The sequence below is a fragment of the Lissotriton vulgaris genome, chromosome 7 (genome assembly GCF_964263255.1).
Source record: "Lissotriton vulgaris chromosome 7, aLisVul1.2, whole genome shotgun sequence".
NCBI classification, from domain to species: Eukaryota; Metazoa; Chordata; class Amphibia; order Caudata; family Salamandridae; genus Lissotriton; species Lissotriton vulgaris.
In genome coordinates, this window is record NC_141695.1 from 203,779,216 (window position 1) to 203,796,295 (window position 17,080).

The 17,080-nt window shown below is 48.8% G+C and overlaps 1 protein-coding gene across 2 annotated transcripts in view; it reads right to left on the reverse strand.

Moving 5' to 3' along the window:
- Nucleotides 1–17,080, reverse strand: part of LOC147701197 (B-cell receptor CD22-like) — a 339,266-nt gene that overhangs the window by 221,950 nt on the left and 100,236 nt on the right. For both annotated transcript variants that reach the window (XM_086929941.1, XM_086929942.1), the window contains exon 3: nucleotides 13,163–13,552. In XM_086929941.1, the coding sequence (XP_086786067.1) occupies nucleotides 13,163–13,552 (390 nt within the window). The remainder of the gene's footprint in view (nucleotides 1–13,162; nucleotides 13,553–17,080) is intronic.

Sequence of the window (17,080 nt, forward strand, 5' to 3'; positions counted from 1 at the left end):
CACAATAAGGGCCACACCCTGGACCAGATTTTTCCAATTCAGAGCTGGAGATGTATCTGCCCCTACCTTAGGTATGGCTGGATCACGGCCTTATCAGTTTTAAGGTTTCAAGGTCAGTGAGGGGTTGTCAGATCCCTGCCAATAGATTGGTAAACAATCAAAGGCCTTTCCATCAAGTCCCTCCATCTGCTTTAGGGGAGGTGTTGGAAACCTCCACTTCTCTGTTATCTGGTGACCCTGAGAGAGATGCACTCAAACTCGAGACCTGGGTTCAGCCCAGCGTTTATGCGTTAGCCCCTAAGACCACACACACTCCCAAAAAAGGAAGGCTTTTAGCACCATGGTTGAATGAACTACTGAGAATGAGCAATAGTGTCTGCAAAGGCCTAGAAAGGAAAGGGCATAAAAACTATATATATCTGACGATAAACTTGAGTACAGACTGGCCCTGAAATCCGAACATACAAAAGTCGACGACGGCAAAAAAAGCGATCTGAAAGATGAAATAGAGTCGTCCAGTAATAAAGGCAAAGAGATCTTTAAAATTTTGAAAGCCTTCTCCACCCCGTCATCTGTTGCTAGGGTTTTACCTCTTCCTGTTTAATGGACTAAGCAACTAGCGACTTTCTTTTATGAAAAATGTGTGACTATTCAGGACGACTTCTCAAGGGGTCTCCTAAGGACCATGAGCCTGCAGACCGCTTAGCCCCGGCGGCAGACCCCCCTTCAAGAGAAAGTCTGGGTCTAATGCACTTTCCACTGCTACAACCTAAAGTATCACTTAATATCATCAAGAGTCTCAAGCCAGGGTCCCCAGTTGACCTTTGCTCAGCAAAACTGCCGGCCATGTGCCTGCTATTTGGAAACGTGCTCAAATTCTCCTGCTGCTAAATAAGCCTTCTGCTGACCCCACAGTGTCAGAAAACTTCGGTTCTACTATCGCCGTTTTTCTCCAAGGCTATGGGGAAATATGTCAATACTGTGATCTCAGAATACGCCGAAAAAATAATCTCCTTCACTTTAGCCAGTCGGGTTTCAGAGCCAACTATAGTACAAGGACCGCATTGCTAGAGGTCTCAGAGCATATTAAGGAGAAGCAGGATTAGGGGGGTAAAGCCATTTTGATTTTATTAGACCTGCTGCGGCCTTCAATGCCGTTCCTCACGTCAGGCTCCTGGACAGGCTACAGGATTTTGGAATAGGCGGCCCCATTCTGAAATGGTTATTCTCCTTCTTTGAGGACAGAAGACATGAAGTCTGGACTCCTCCCTTTGATGCCCACATCTCCAGTCTGAAAGTTGGAGGAACGATACTGAACCCTACTCTCTTCAACGTATATATATCCCCCTTGGCACCACTGGCAGAGGATTGTGGCGCAAAAATTATTTCTTGCACTGGCGACACGCAGGTCCTTTTTACCTGCGACAATGGATCTTTACCTGCGATAAGAGAGCGTGAGAAGGTCAGTACATGGCTCTCGAAGGTGTTTTCGTGGCTGAAGCGGAACCAGTTAAAATTTAACCCAGAGAAATCTGAAGTAATCTTTTGTGGTTCCCCGTCCGCTGATGAGTGGAAACACTGGTGGCCTGCGGATATGTCACCTCCTCTCTAGGCGCAAAACTCTTAAAAATCTGGGCATCATGATGGATGGTACTCTCTCGATGAGTTTCCAAGTCCAGTCAGTAGTAGGCACCTGTTTTGGGCTTCTGCGGATGATGAGGAAATTTCTCACCCTTTTGCCACTTCAGCACAGGAAGACCGTAGTCCAGGCATTGGTTACCTCCAGACTTGACTATGTCAATGTCGTATACCTGAGCCTCCCGGAGTATTTGCTCAAGCGCTTACAGGTGGTCCAGAATACAGCCGCCAGAGTTTTTTTTTTTTTTTTTTAATATTTTTATTGCAGAATTATAAACCACAGGATACAATTAATCAGCCAGTTCACTCGTGATATCCCCTCGTCCAATAAGAAATCCCAATCGTACACAGCCATTCAGCCCGCATCCCGGAGGCCGGGCGGCATATTACTTCATTCAATAGTAAAACATCACGGTGCACGTCCCATAGGGACCATGGTTGAAATGTCGTTTTGCGTATCTGCTTTTACCCCCCACCCACAACATCACTCCCGTCAGCCATCCCAGTGATAATCAGTGGTACCGCCCTTGTCGGGACCTGCCCTAGGCGCTATGGGTTGTCACGCCTGGCCGCTCTCCCCAGCTATTCCACACTCCACACAGTACCCACTGTCCTAGTAGATCCAAGGTGCCCTAACGAGCTACCATCTAATGGCTTCCGGCCCACCCCAAACTCCCGTTAACCAGCCCCCCCAAAGCCCCCCCTCCCCTGGCAACTGCTAAGGTGTGTGCCTCGTCCTGTCGAATTGGATGGATCCACTACAGTGCGTGGTACAATACTTCTGTGTTCGCCCCGCGGTGTCCATCGGCTTAGTTCTCACCATCCTCATCCTCTACCAAAGAATCACGCAAAGCTTGTACCACTAACTCCCATGCACGCGCCGCATCCAATGCCTTCTCATTCCCCATCTTGACAGCCTGCTTCATCCGGAGCACACTCTCGCAGTCAGACCACCGCAGCAGTTCATTCTTCCATCTACGCAGTGAGGGTCCCCCCCTGGACTTCCAATGCCACGATATTTCCCTCTGCGCCAATATCAGACCCAGGTCTATGAATTTGCTTGTCACCTTGGTGTGTTTAGTATGCGGGAACCAGAGCAGCAGGCACGCCGCCATATCGAATTCCACCTCCCTATCAGTCACTTCATTCAGGAGTTCCCCTACCTCCGCCCAATAGGTCCCCAGGTGTGAGCACCCCCAAAACAGATGGTCCATGTCCGCTCCCAGAGACGAACACCGTGGGCATCGAGCATCCGGCACCTGAAAGTACCGCTGTAATTTCTCAGGAGTTAAATAAGCCCTATGAAGCACATAGAAATGTACCTGCTGAAAGCGCGCATTTCTCGTGCCCTTCCACGTGCGCCGCAGGATGTGGCCCCATGCCGTATCCGGTATGGGTCGGCCTACGCTCACCTCCAATTTAGCCTTGAGCCCTTGGAGTGGTTCCAGTCCCTCATTCAGCATCCTATTATGGAGGCATGTCACAGCTTTGAACGTACCTGCCGCCATCACCACATATTGGCACGCCATAGTCGTTGAGGGTTCCATGAGCCCCCCTGTCCAGTGCTTCTGTATGGCAGCCACCACTGCCGCGTGTAGCAGGAAACCCCCATCGGGCAGCCCGAACTGGTCCCGGAGCGCTTCGAACGGCGCCAAAGCCCCGTCTATGTATAAGTCGCCCACTACCTGCAGTCCCGCCTCTTCCCAATCCAGCAACGGGGACCAATCTCCCCCGTGCGGCAAAGCCGTCAGCATTCCGATCGGGATCTCCGGTGCATAAGGCCGCGATGCCCTCGCTCTCCGAAGGCTCCTCTGCCAGCACAGCCGGAGCGTCCGCTCTTCCATGGTGAGGGCCCGTAACTCGAGCCTCTGTTGCATGATGATGTAGGACAGCACATGGCGTTGTATCCCCCGATCCCGGTTCTCCTCTGGACCCCGAAACACCCTAGCTACGTTCTGTGTAAGGACCTGCAACTGCGCCGCAAGATAATACAGCTCGAAGTCGGGCACAGCCATGCCCCCTTCTAGCTTGGGGCGAAGTAGCGTGCTCAGGGCCACTCTACGGCGGCCATGCCCCCATAGGAAGCCAATAATCATTGACCGCAGGTCTCTAAAGACCCCCTGGGGAATCCAGACAGGCAGCGTTCGGAAATAATAGAGGAAGCGGGGGAGCGCCACCATTTTCAACAGTGCAATCCTACCCAGAACCGTCAGCGGGAGGGTCGACCAGAAAGACAAGCTGCCCCGCAGTGCCCGGACACAGCGACCAATGTTGCCCTCCAATAGGTCCGCAGTCGCGTGGTAGATGCGAACACCCAAATAGGTGATGCAAGAGGGCTCCCATACCACACCCAAATCGCTGCCAGGGACTGGCGATCCCGCTCGCAGCGGGAACACACAAGTCTTCGCCCCATTGACCTTAAGGCCCGACAGCCGGCCGAACTCAGACAACAGATCCATCGCTCCGACCAATGCCCCCGAGGTGTCAGCTAGGTACAGGAGCAAGTCATCCGCATATAGCGATATATAATGCCACTGCCCGCTGCTGACTATCCCCGCGTACCTGTCACCTGACCTCGCATGGACCGCCAAGGGTTCCATCGCCAGAGCAAACAATAGGGGGGAGAGAGAACATCCCTGTCGTGTGCCCCTGCCCACCGGGTACGCCGCAGACACTAGGCCGCCCAAACGCACTCTCGCCGTTGCCGAGGTATATAAGACCCTCGTCCACCTGCGGAACCCCTCGCCCATGCCAAACCTCTCTAACACTCCATCCAGGAAAGACCATTCCAAACTATCAAAGGCCTTCTCGATGTCCACGGACAGGACCGCCGGAGCTCCCTCCCCGTCCAAGATGGCGTCCATTATTCCCACCAGGCGGCGGATATTCAACGCCGTACTCCTCGTGGGTATAAACCCGGCCTGGTCCTTGTGTACCAGGCCCGTCATATGTGGGGCCAGCCTGGTGGCTAGGATTCGGCTCAGGATCTTATAATCTACCGTCAGCATGGATAGCGGGCGATAAGACCTCACATCCGCGGCATCCCGGCCAGGCTTTAGGAGCGGTACAATCAAGGCCTCCCGCATGGACCCAGGCAATGCCCCCGCCTCGAAAGCTTCCGTATACACCACCAGCAGCCTGGGAGCCAAGCTGTCCACATACTGTTGATAAAAGTCAATCGGCAGGCCGTCCACCCCGGGCGTCTTGTTGCGGGCCATATGTTTGATGGCCACCCGTATTTCCGTGAGCGTGATCGGGCTACCCAGCTCCTTCGCGTCCTCCTCGTCCAGGACCGGAAGCTGCCTCTCCTCCAGGTATTCCGCAATGTCCTGAACCCCCACTCCCAGCTGACTCTGGTATAATTCCTCATAATACCCCCTAAAACGTTCCGATACCGCTGCCTGGGAGTACACCATTTCTCCCTGCGCATTATTAATGCTGAGGATCGGGCAGCCCCTAAGTTCCGGGTTAGCTAGTCTGGCCAAGAGGGTACCCACCTTGTCCCTTTCTGCATGTGCCCTGATGATATACTGCCTGTAGTCATAACACCTTAAACGTTCTGTCTCGGTGGCAACCACTTCCTTCGCTGCCAATAACTGGGCCTGTAAATCTGGCCTAGCCGGCCTGCGGCGCTCCAAGTCCCTCAAAGTTTCTTCCGCTTTCATTAGGTCGTTCAACACAGTCGTGCGAGCTACAGCCGCCAGAGTTGTTCTCTTGCTTAAACCCAGGACTCATATTTCCCCGCACCTCAAGACATTACAATGGCTCCCAGTAAAAAAGAGGATCAGTTTTAAAGCTCTGGTGTTATTTTTCATGGCCCGTCATGGAAGGGGCCAGAGTATCCCAAAAGGAGAGTTATGCATTATGTGCCACCTGGAACCGTGAGGTCTTCTACTATGAGCATGGCATCCAAACCCAGGATACCCCGCGCCATATCAGGCCATCATTTGTTTAGGTTCCTGGGAGCCCAGGCCTGGAACCTTATTCCACTGTCACTCAGAACTGTGACTGACTTAGCCGTTTTTAGGAAAAGACTTAAAACCTGGCTATTACGCAACTAATCTAACTCTCCTCTTTTCTAGCTGCTGTTTAATCCTGGTCTCCCGCTTTTAGAAGTTGCTGTTGGTTTGATACAGTCATTTTAGCGTCAGGACACTCTTCCTGTGTATCTGTGCGCTCTATAAATGTTAATTTATTCATTACATTCAGAGATGCCCCATGCACATTATCTATGCCCTAAAAGACACAAGCCATGATGTTCACCTGGAGATGGTACGTTTAGCACGCATTTTTTACAACGCACTACCATTACAACGCAGGCATTACCACGCATACCATTACAAAGCATTGCGCTGGGGGGCGCTCTAGGATAGGGAATAAGTTTAATTTTATATCCAACACCTTCCCTAGTGTCCACGGGGACTGGAGTTGGAATATAAAATTATACTTACCACTATCCAGCACCTCAAAGCGCTATGCGTTGTAACGGTATTCGTTGTAAATACCGCGTTGTAAAGGTATGCGTGGTAATAGTATGCGTGCTAACGTCATACATCCGTTCACCTGTGTACAGTTGGCACTGTGTGCAGGGTGTTGTTCCACACTCCATGCCCTTTTAGGGTTTCCTCCTCTAAGTCATTAGAGACACTACCTTCGGTTCTGAGTTCCTGACCTACATATCATTGTCTGCAATTGCTTTAGTCTAGTCTGGTCAAAGGGAGCAAAACAAGACTACAACAGCCAGAATCCATTAGACTGTCACAGAGATGTCTAGGATTGGAAACCATGTCTGCAATGGCTTGGATTTAGGTTGTCAGCCTATTCCCTTTACCATTTCATCAGAACCCATTGAAACAATGATGAGTGACTGCTACCTTTTCAACATGGAAGGTGAGTTCTATAATTTTAAAATGATTGTAACCATATCAGACATGCTAGCTTGCTGGAAGTACTCCCAGGAAATGGGCCTCCCAGATCTTCACTCATGTAAACACAATCATTGCATTTTTAGACATGCAGAATTTTTCTACTCGGTCCTCTCTATCGTGTCTACATAGGGTGTACATCCTCACTGTATACATGTGCTATTTTCTCAACACAGAGTTGTGGACTGTCAACATTTCATCACATTGTGAGCAGAGCATCTGCATCAAAGGTTCTGGCCTTGGTTGCCCATTAGATCACTATGTTCTGCGAACTCTTTTTACGTCCACGGATTCCAAAGTGGACGAAAGGCCAAACAGCTATCTGGGCTGTTATGGAGCTTATACTCAGTCCTTTTCCTTTTAATCTAGCATCCTTTTCTAATGGTGATTTGCACACTTTGGACACTTTTTAATATCTATGTCCAGCCCCTGGCAGAATTAGCTAAAAGCAGAGGCCTCTCCATGATCTGTTATGCTGATGACACTCAGCTGGTCATCTCGCTATCCAACACCTCTGATCTGCATGTCACCAGATTTCGTGAGGACATGATGGGCATCTCTGAATGGAAAACGACCAATTGCTTGCAGCTTAACACTACTAAATCTGAGATCCGACTGGTGGGCAAGGACACCCAAAATTGGAACAATCAATGGTGGCCTGCGGCCCTGGGAATTTAGCCTACTCCTAAAGACACTGTAAAAAATCATTGCTTGTTGCTAGATAGCAGTCTCACCTTTCAACCCCAGACTAAATCAGTGGCAGGCAGTTGCTTCAGTCTCCTACCCGGCCTGAGGCCACTACTCGGTTTCTTTGACTTTAACACTCATCAAGTTATTGTCCAGTCCACCATCCTTTCTAGACTGGACTATTGTAACTCTTTGTATCTGGGTGCTAACAAGGTCAGCATTTCGAGATCACAGAGGGTGCAAGACGCCGCAGCTCGTTCCATATTTGCCCTTCGGCGCCTTGCTCTACTTCTAAGTATCTGCGGAAATTACACTGGCTTCAGGTGGAAAAAAGAATCAAGTTCAAAGCCCTGTGCATTGTACACAGAATCTTTCATACCCAGGCCCCCTCTATTTTAACCAACCTTCTCACTCCTTATAAGCCTGAAGATGACCTTCGCTCATCCCTCCAACTTCGGGTGTGCACCACGTGTTACAAAAGCATGAGCAGGAGGAGGCTCTTTCCGTGTGCTAGCTGCGTCCCTCTGGAACACTCTCCCTAGCGCCATTAGGAACCCTCAGGATCTCAGGGTGTTAGGAAGGCCGTCAAGACCTGGCTCTTCCCCTGAGTTCTTTTAGTCTTTTAATGGAGTATTTTAGTGCTGGGATGCCCCGTCGCTGGGGCAGCCATGCGCTTTACAAATCAGATAATATAACACAATAAGACCTTATGTGTGAGTGAGTGGGCTGTCTAAACAGGATAGGAGGGAGAAGCTAAACCCAGCCTCTCTTATACCTAAATAGACTGTGTCCTGTCCCCACACTAAGCACAGCCTAATCTGTTCTAGTTATCCTGGAGCCAGGGCTGACAGGGCAGGACTTCTGTGCACTTCAAAGGCTTGTCTTTGAAGTCCCCCCCACTTCAAGGCACTACTGGGTATAAGTAGTGGAGTAGAGGGAGAGGTGTTGCGCTGCGGCCAGGGCGGCTGACTCCGGAGCACGGGGCTCATGGTTCGTTCCCCAACACTGGTGGCAGCTCAGCCCAGCACCAAGTGACTCTGGGCAATATCTCACTTTATCTCCCTGACGGTCCCCAGCACCTTGAGACCTTTAGGGGTGATTAGTTTGCGCTTTACAAATACTGGGTTATTAGGTACCGGACCGGGGACACCACCACTTCAGTACCCTTCTGGACCTGTGAATAGTCTGCCAGGAAGAAGGACTGAGGTGCAACTCAAGAACTGCCACTCTTCTGGACTGCTGCTCTGGAATAACTGCTGCCCTGCTGACCTGCTGACCTCCTTGACTGGATGAGAAGGACTGTGTAGGAAGCTGCCTCTCTATATATTATACCAAAATGAGGTATAGTGTGCACAGAGTCCAGTGGAACCCGAAAGGTAGGCATAGGTAAAAGTAGATAGCACCTTACTCTCTATTTGTGGTAGTGTGGGCGACCAGTAAGACTTTATCAGTTAAGTATTTATTGTACAAACTCAGGCAAGAAATTATGTCACACACTCAAAGACTGAACTCAGACCAATTTGTTTGTATACAAATATAGTTTAGATATTCTATTTCTAGAACCAAGCCAAACCTGGTGTACGTAAGTGAAATAATACTTTGCAAGTTTTTATCCAGTGAATTACAGTTGAATGCAGGTTCAAATGCAGTAGTTGATTTAAAGGTAAGTCAAAAGTTGGAAATTACTTTGCACTCGCTTTACAGATTACTGTGCATGTTACTTCTTGGATTACTTTTTGAGATATTTTTGCTATCCAGTGTGATGTACTTAGATATCACACTGGTAGATCTCCTAGACAAAAGGTAAGTAATACAGTTTTGTATATGAGCAGTTTCTCAAGTTTTCATACAAACCAAATCCACACAGAAGATTTTCCAAAGAAAAGCAGTCAATGCAATCTTACGGAAGGAAATTAAGTTAGCGGTTTACAGGTAAGTACTTTATTGTGGGAGTTTGTATTCTAGGGTTAGCACCAGGGTGCCTCCGGGGTCAAGGATGCACTCTTCAAGCACCCTCAGCGGCACCAGGGGGGCCGGGTGCATAGTTTTGAGGCCTAATGTTATCCAGTGGGGGATAGGGGACCTCCGGTTGGTGGCTGCCTTTGAGCAGGCCACAAGGTTATAGGAGCAAAGCTCCTGGTGTTAGGCTCAGGGCAAAAGGGGATCCGACTTAGCATCCAAGGTGCATCCACAGCGGCGGCTGGGTGCAGGGTGCTGTTTTGGCGTTGGGTGCCCTGTTGGTTTCAGTGGAGATTCTCCAGTTGCAACAAACACTGTAGGCTCGGAGACGAAGATCTACTGGAGGTGACCACCAGTTAGAGAGGTAAGTTGGGATAACTGGGGATGCTGGGACACCATCGGTTGTGCCACCCAAGGCAGTGGGACGTCGGGTGCAGGGGTGTCTTTAGGTGTCAGGCTTTTCTTACCAGCTCCGGTCGCAGTCGGGGGATCCTCCAGAAAGGGGCTGCAGCCATCGATTGGAGATTCAAGGCAGGTCAGAGATCAATAGATGTCGGGTCAGGATTGTCAGGGAGACCTCCTTGTGGTGGTGGGCCACTTGAATTTGGGCCATGGCAGTTGGGTGCAACGTGGTGCAAACTCACGGATTTGGCCGGAGTTAGAGTCTGTGGGTGAACAAATTTGGTGCTCAGAGGAGACAAAGTCTTGGTTTGGAAAGGCAAGGCAGGTCCTCTGGGTACTTGGGGGCTGCTGGCTGCATGACAGACAGGGATTTTGCTGGAGCAGGTTTTAGGTGGGGACAGGATGGTAGGGCCTGGGCATGGTCAGTGTGGGTCCTCTATTTCTTAGCTCACCGTGACTTCTTCGGTCCCTTTTCTTCTCTTTTTCTGGTTGGCTCTTGTCTGAGGAGGCAAGCTTCAGGGTTGCCCCTAAATACTAAATGTAGGGACGTTACAGGTAGGTACAGGTCAGGACCAATGGGTCCCTTCCTTGGGGTAGGTACACCCCAAGAAAGCACTGTAGCACCCTCCCACTGTGGGAGAGGGCATATGCCTCACTCTGGCTGGCTGGGACCCCCCCATCTGCAAGATGACAGTGACTGAGAGTTGTGCTTCATCTTGCCTCCCCCACCTGAGGGGTGGGGTTGCAAAGATGGGCGCACCTCTCTTCCTCACTTGGTTTTCCGCCGATTCTCCTGCCCGAAGTGGGGGTCAGAACCGTTGGGGCCAGTTGCTGGAAGAAGCAAATGGCTGTGGTAGCTCACAAAGGCAGCATGCCTTTGAAGCTTCCCCTTCATGGACCCTACCCATTCTGGGGGAGGAGGCTTGGCACCTCCGCTCAGGATGTGCATTGTTTCAGAACCCCAAGAGCTGCAGGCTCTCGACCCAGGGGTTAAGCATCATGTCTGGTGGTGGCAGCTGGCAAGCAGCCACACAGCCAGGACACTAGAGTTAGGTCATTTTTCAGGGGGCATCTCAAAGATGTCCGACGAGTGCATTTTTCATTAAATCCCACACTGGCATCAGAGTGCGTTTAATGTCCTGAGAAGTTTGATACCAAACTTCTCAGTGTTCAGTAAAGCCATTTTGGTGCTGTGGAGTTCGTAATGACAAACTCCCAGCTCGATATACTCCTAATGGCATTATTGCACTTAAAATGTCCTAGAATTGGTTTAAACACCTGTAGGGGTACAGGGATCATGCACCTGTACCCTCACCATTGGTATAGTGCACCCAGGTAGAGCTGTGGCTTACCTATGTCAGGGCAGTGGGTTGTAGGCATGACACACAGGGATGTGTGCCATGTCGACTCTTCACTTTGTTCTGCACCAAAACATGCAGCCTGCAATGGCAGTGTGTGGGTGTAAAGGTACAGGGCCTCTAAGGGTGGCACAATAAGTGTTGCAGCTATTAGAGGCCTTACTTGGCCACAGTGCCCTTGGTACCTATGGTACCATTTACAAGTGACTTACATGTGGTAAAAGAATGCCAATTGGGTTTTGTATCAATGCAGTTTAGAGAAAGAACATAGGCCCTGGGTACCTGTTGGCAGGAATCCAGGGCACACTCAGTCAAAACACATCAACAGTTTGGCACAAAGTGGGGGCAACCATGCAAAAAGAGGGAACTTTCTTACAGATTGGACCTGCATCGCTTGATTACGTGTCTCCAACGGCTAGTTTGCTGGACTCTGCCTCAGGCACATAACAGGCTTCCAACAACCTTGCATCTGCACCTAGACTCTACCAGCTATCAGTGTACCCTAATAACTGGTGCAATCCTAGTCTTGTACCTTTGGAGTTGGGCCTAAGGAGCTTACCAGCGGAACCAATGCATCTCCTCGGCTGAATGGTGCATCCTCAAGCAGAACCAACGCATCGCCTCTGCTGCATGGATTGGGCCTGGTGCAGAAGGGCTGCAGTGACCTCTGAGTCTTTGGAACGGACGCATCACCAACTGTGTGGCACATCTCCGACTCAGGTTCTCACATCGCTCGATGGCAGCTTGATGCCACCACAGCCTTACAGCTCCACAGAATTGGTGAATTGGCAGCTGCGAGCCACATTCTTGACGCTCAGTCTTCATATCAAAAGCCCTATCAACGGGATCCTTGACAGCGACACAAAAGGACATGGCACCACACCCTTGTTGTATCTCGGAACCGGTGCATCGCTTTGACTGATAGACGCTTCTTCACCTTAAATTCATGCAATGCTCAGCAATCTAGATTTAAGGTACTTTATTCAGCAAGCCCAACTAGGTCCCTGTAGCTGGCCCACGTTCCATCACGGTTGGCCTGAACTTGTGACTTTCTCCCAGTCCCTTGTTAGCTCTTTGTGCTCTTTGGCACTATTTCTCCCAAAAAATGTTAAATTCAATATCTCCGGTTTCCCTGATTTGATGTTTGTTGCTTTGGTATTGTTTTATTTATTACAATTAATTCCGTTTTTCTAAATCTGGTGTGGGATCTTTTTGTGTGGTGTTTTCACAGTTTTTATTGTTTGAAGTGTTGTACAATACTTTACACATTTCTCTACATTTAGCCTGACTGCTCTGTGCGGAGCTACCAGAGGGAGAGCACATGGCAGTTTAGGGTTTGCCTGCCTCTTACCCCGACTAGGATTGTGGTTGCTGCTTGACCAGGGCTCATCCCCCATTCAACGAGTAACCCAATTTCTAACAGTCATGTTCGAGGCCACTGAAAAGTTGGATAAATCTGTAAGGTCAGGGGCTTAGACGTGGTACTGTGAGCCAGCCAAACAGACCAACCATTACTGATTATATCAGAAGACTTCTCTGTAGTATGAGGATTTGTTGTTCTAAATACACATTCCTACTAAATTCATAGGAACTGCATAACAGGGCCAACCAAAATAATTTTTTATTTCAATGACCGTCCATTGACTATCGGTTTGTTCATGGCATGCAGTGGTCAAATATACTAAACATCAACACTTCCATGTAGCATCTGGCCCGTTTTTCTACACAGCTTTTTCAAAAACCTCTGAATGATTTCAACATCAAACCAAACAAAAATGACATTGGGTGAAGTCCTATCTTCATGACAAGTTTGGTATAATTTTGTAAAGAAGTTATTTCTAAAACATAGAGCAGAAACTCTAAATTGCTACTTTTTCACTACCTCTAATACTTTTGCATCTCCTTAAAATATCTGCTTATATCTGGGTGCGCAGAGGTTCAAATAGGGACAATGCACCTGTACTTTACTTTGGGCCGCGGTATTTGTGAAATTTACAGCGACATAATTTCCTGTTATTAGTAGTATATGCAATTTCATAATTCTTTGTGTGTGCATGCATGCCAAGTGAGCTATCGAGCAGTTTTAGAAAACTGACCCTGAAATATTTAATAGGCTGATATTATAAACACCATTCAGAATCCACAAATCCAAAACACTGACATGAGATTGTGAAAGCATGTCAGATGCCTTACCAGTGACGTTAAGAAATAGATACGGTTGTTGTGACATCCACTTGTTGGTGATTCCTTCTTCCAGCCTGACTCCATAATGGCCGCTGTCATTCACCCGTACTTCCTGTATGAGCAGTGTGCAGTCACTTGTTACATCCCCTTGGAACCTCACGCGGCTCCCGAAGGGCTCCGTGCTGGTTTGTTCATCTCTCCAGTGGGTATACACTATAGTTCCTTCCCATTTTTTTTCTTCAGAATTATAGACTGGATCCTTGTACCAGGTCAAGTTACTCAGTTGCTTCCCACTTCCGATCAGAATATATTCACATTTCAGCAAAGCACAAGCACCCTCCCAGGCATTGACAGGTGTAGGAAACTTGGCTTTCTTGACAAATGTAGTGCAAGTATATCCTGCAAAATAAAACAAGTTATGTTTAGTAATCATCTGACTCAACGACCCTGCAGTGGTGTCCAAGCATGCTGATAATAAAAAATGATACATCTGTGTAAGTACAAATCAAATAGCGCAGCCTTGCTGTGTGTACTTTTGATAGACAAAATGAGCAACAACATTACTCATGTATGTCAAACTTGTGATACAAACTCATTGAATGTTGTATCATTTAAACAATACTATACAATGCGGCGAGAGTCACCTACTTGCCTGCACTTCAAGAGATTAGTATTTAGTGTGTGCAATAGTAAAACTTATTTAGACACTCAAATTGGAGTGGTCCACCGCAAAGGCCACTACAACAAAATCATACTTGAAGTGAAAAAGAACAAATAAAAATTGAAAAGAAGAAGCAAAGCCTGCTTTAAAGAGTTTTCTTTTGAATATGAACTTTGTCTACACATGACTTTTTGAAAATATGTTTTTCGAAATACGTGATACTCCTTGGTTTTGTGTATATATAGTGTTGTATCATTTAACACTGGCAAGGATTTTAGGCAAATAGTGGCAATGAGTTTACTGAGGATATTTGTGGCTCTTGTACTAACCTCTCAACAGCTGAGGATGGGAACGAAGGAGAAATGCCTCTCCTGGATACAGGGAGAGAAGTTGGAAGGTATCACAACCCTTATGCGTAGAGGAGGGAAAGCAGTAGCTCACTCACATGAAGGGTAAAGGAATAGGAAATGCCATGAATCCGGGAAAGATTTAGATTGGATAAACTTAATGAAGACCACATGTATGTGTGCCTATACACAAATCGCAAGGTCTCAATCAAAGGCCTGGAGATTTTTGAAAGAGTCGGCCAGTTCTGAAAAGACTAACATGATCAAAGCTGGACGATTCTATTGGTTGGAATGGGCTCAGGATAGTGGAGGGACAACAGCCCAGATTTTCAGATGTTACTGACATTGGGCACTATGGTATGTTTAGAGTCTGGATTTGGCTTCACCTAGAAGGTGGCATATACTCCTCTCAGGGGGCCATGTTATGAGGGGTACGTTGTGTATGCTGAGGGTGGTCCTCTGTGGGTTTGGAGCCGCTGACCTGGCGTTGCTAAAATGCCCAGTCCTCAAGATATCCAAATCTGAAGCGACCTGTTAAGCTCAGCCCCCCAGGTATGAAATATGCTGGTTTAGGACTGTGAGACCTTCTTGACTTCCTTTCCAAGTAGTCTCAGTTGTACTGTGCATGTTCATAGGCTATCTGGTGATTTGTTAGAGACAGTAAACAGTGTATAGAGTGTTGCTAGGAGTTGGTTGGAAGTCTGTGATCACCCGTATCCTCTTTCTGTATGACCTGCTCAGCATTCATGATCAGTTGGTGATTAAAAGCATTTCAGTTTGTGAAACTATGGGTTTGAAACTGCACTTCATTATGTGATTTATTGCTCAAGTTATAGGATTTCAGTCGTTTGACCAATGCTTATGATGCACTGGTAGTGAAACACATTTCGAGGTATTGCTAACAAGTTAATATTATTGTAAAATAGCACCCTCACTAGCCATTTCTAGCTTTTATGCTACAGGGTAATGTGTGTTGCACTCCACCCTGACTTCGCCTCCTTTGAACTGGTCATGACTGCTTGATAAGGTTACCCCTAAAGCCAAGAAGGCATGGGAAGCCCCCTTCCCATCAGAAACTGAGAACCAGGACTCTGGTTAGAGAGGAAACCTGCCTCTCACCTTTGATGTTGTGAGGCTGACTGCTAGTGAGAAGACTGGGGCCAGTCCGCCACCAGTGGTGCAGGGTCACCTTGTACTGTCTTTATCTGGCACGCATAAGGAAACTTATATTTGCACAATGGTCAGGACCATATCTGAAAAGGTGAGCTTTAAATATTCTTTGACTTAAGACTTTACATTCATCTCACTAACATTAACTTTGGAAGTAAATGTTGCTGGTAGCTTGGAGGATCAGTAAACAAGGCCGTCGTCAACCGGATAGAATTGTATCTGAAAATCAACAAAGGGAGGTGGGCTCGGTCACAGAATTGGCACTAGACAATTGCGGCAAATCCCCACTGAGAACCTATTTAGGAAAGCTTTGAAAACCTGGATTTTCAATCATACGGACACCGCGTGCAAAGCTTTGGTATAAGTATGCCGGGCCCGATGCTTGAGTAGTTTTCCGGCCTGTTCCATCTGGCTACGGGCTACAGCGCCAAGATGCTCCCTGGAGTGATAGCTGCGCCATAGAAAAGCACAATTACATTTCATTACATAGAGTTAAGAGTAATAGTCTCCCAACTCTTCATTTAAAAATGCTTGTGATCACATTCACCAGATTCACCTCTCTATGAATGTGTGTTCTGAGTCATGGCCGCTGTAAATGTAACTTGAGGACGCACGTGTTTGCGTTGCAGGATTTTCTTCTGAAAGTACACATTTTGTAGGACGAGTTGTGACACGGAGATAAAATCCACTTGAACCTACAGGTGTGTATGGCTTGCAGAGGAGTCTGTGCCTGACGATGCTTGGGACAAGCCTTGGAGGTGAACGAATCTGTGGGCTGATCGTAGACCTAGATCTGACCAAGATGGCCGCCTGGTGAGGAGCTCCGGCCAGGGAGCTCCCGGTCTGTGTTTGCAGCACCAGACCTTTTAACTCCTAATTACCCCTTCTTACACCCTCTCCTCCTGTACCCGGATAGCGGACTCGGAGAGGCCATAGCCGAGGCCGTCTCCTACCCAGCCGGACATCGGGGCTAGGATTCCCCCACCGCTGAGGCCTCTCGCTCGGACTTTCCCGCTGCGCTCAGAGCTTGCCCTCCTCCTGTGCCCATCCAGCCTCGGCGCTGCTCCAGCTCCTCCATGTGGCTCCGGATGATGGGGGACGGCTTTGGGGCGTGTTCTCCCCTCTTCCCGGGACAGCGGGACATCTTTGCTGATGTCCAGTGGAGCCACATGGTTCGGCTGTTGGGGAGTCGGGCATGGGTTCTCCCGCAGCCGTCCCCCACCCGGATGGGCACTGGCGAGGGACTTTCCGCGTCCCGCTGCCGTTCACTGCTTCTGCCTCGGACCGAGTCGCAGCTGATGAAAGTGGCGCCAGCCTTGGCACAGCTTTGCCCCCACCGGCTGCCTGCTAGTTTCACCGCCACCCTGCTATCCCAACCCCCCCCATGCAGGCTATCTTCCTGGACTTTGCCTCGCCTTGTCTTCGAGTTTGGAGACTCCATTGAACACCGGCTGCCTGCCAGTTTCACAGCCACCCTGCTGCCCCCCTTGCAGGCTATCTTTCTGGATTCTGCCTCGCCTCATCATCAACTTTAAGCTTTTCTCAGGTATGGGGGCGCGGGAGCCACGACCGGCCGATTGTCATCGACGTTACTCCAGTGGACCCGAGCCTACACGCCTCCTCTCCCTTCCTGACTTTGATTTATTTAACTATGTACCCCCCCTGACTTCTTTTGGCACTCTAATTGATACTCACGTGTCACTCTCATAGACTTTTTTACTTTTGTCCTGCCTGCCATTTTGCTGCTGT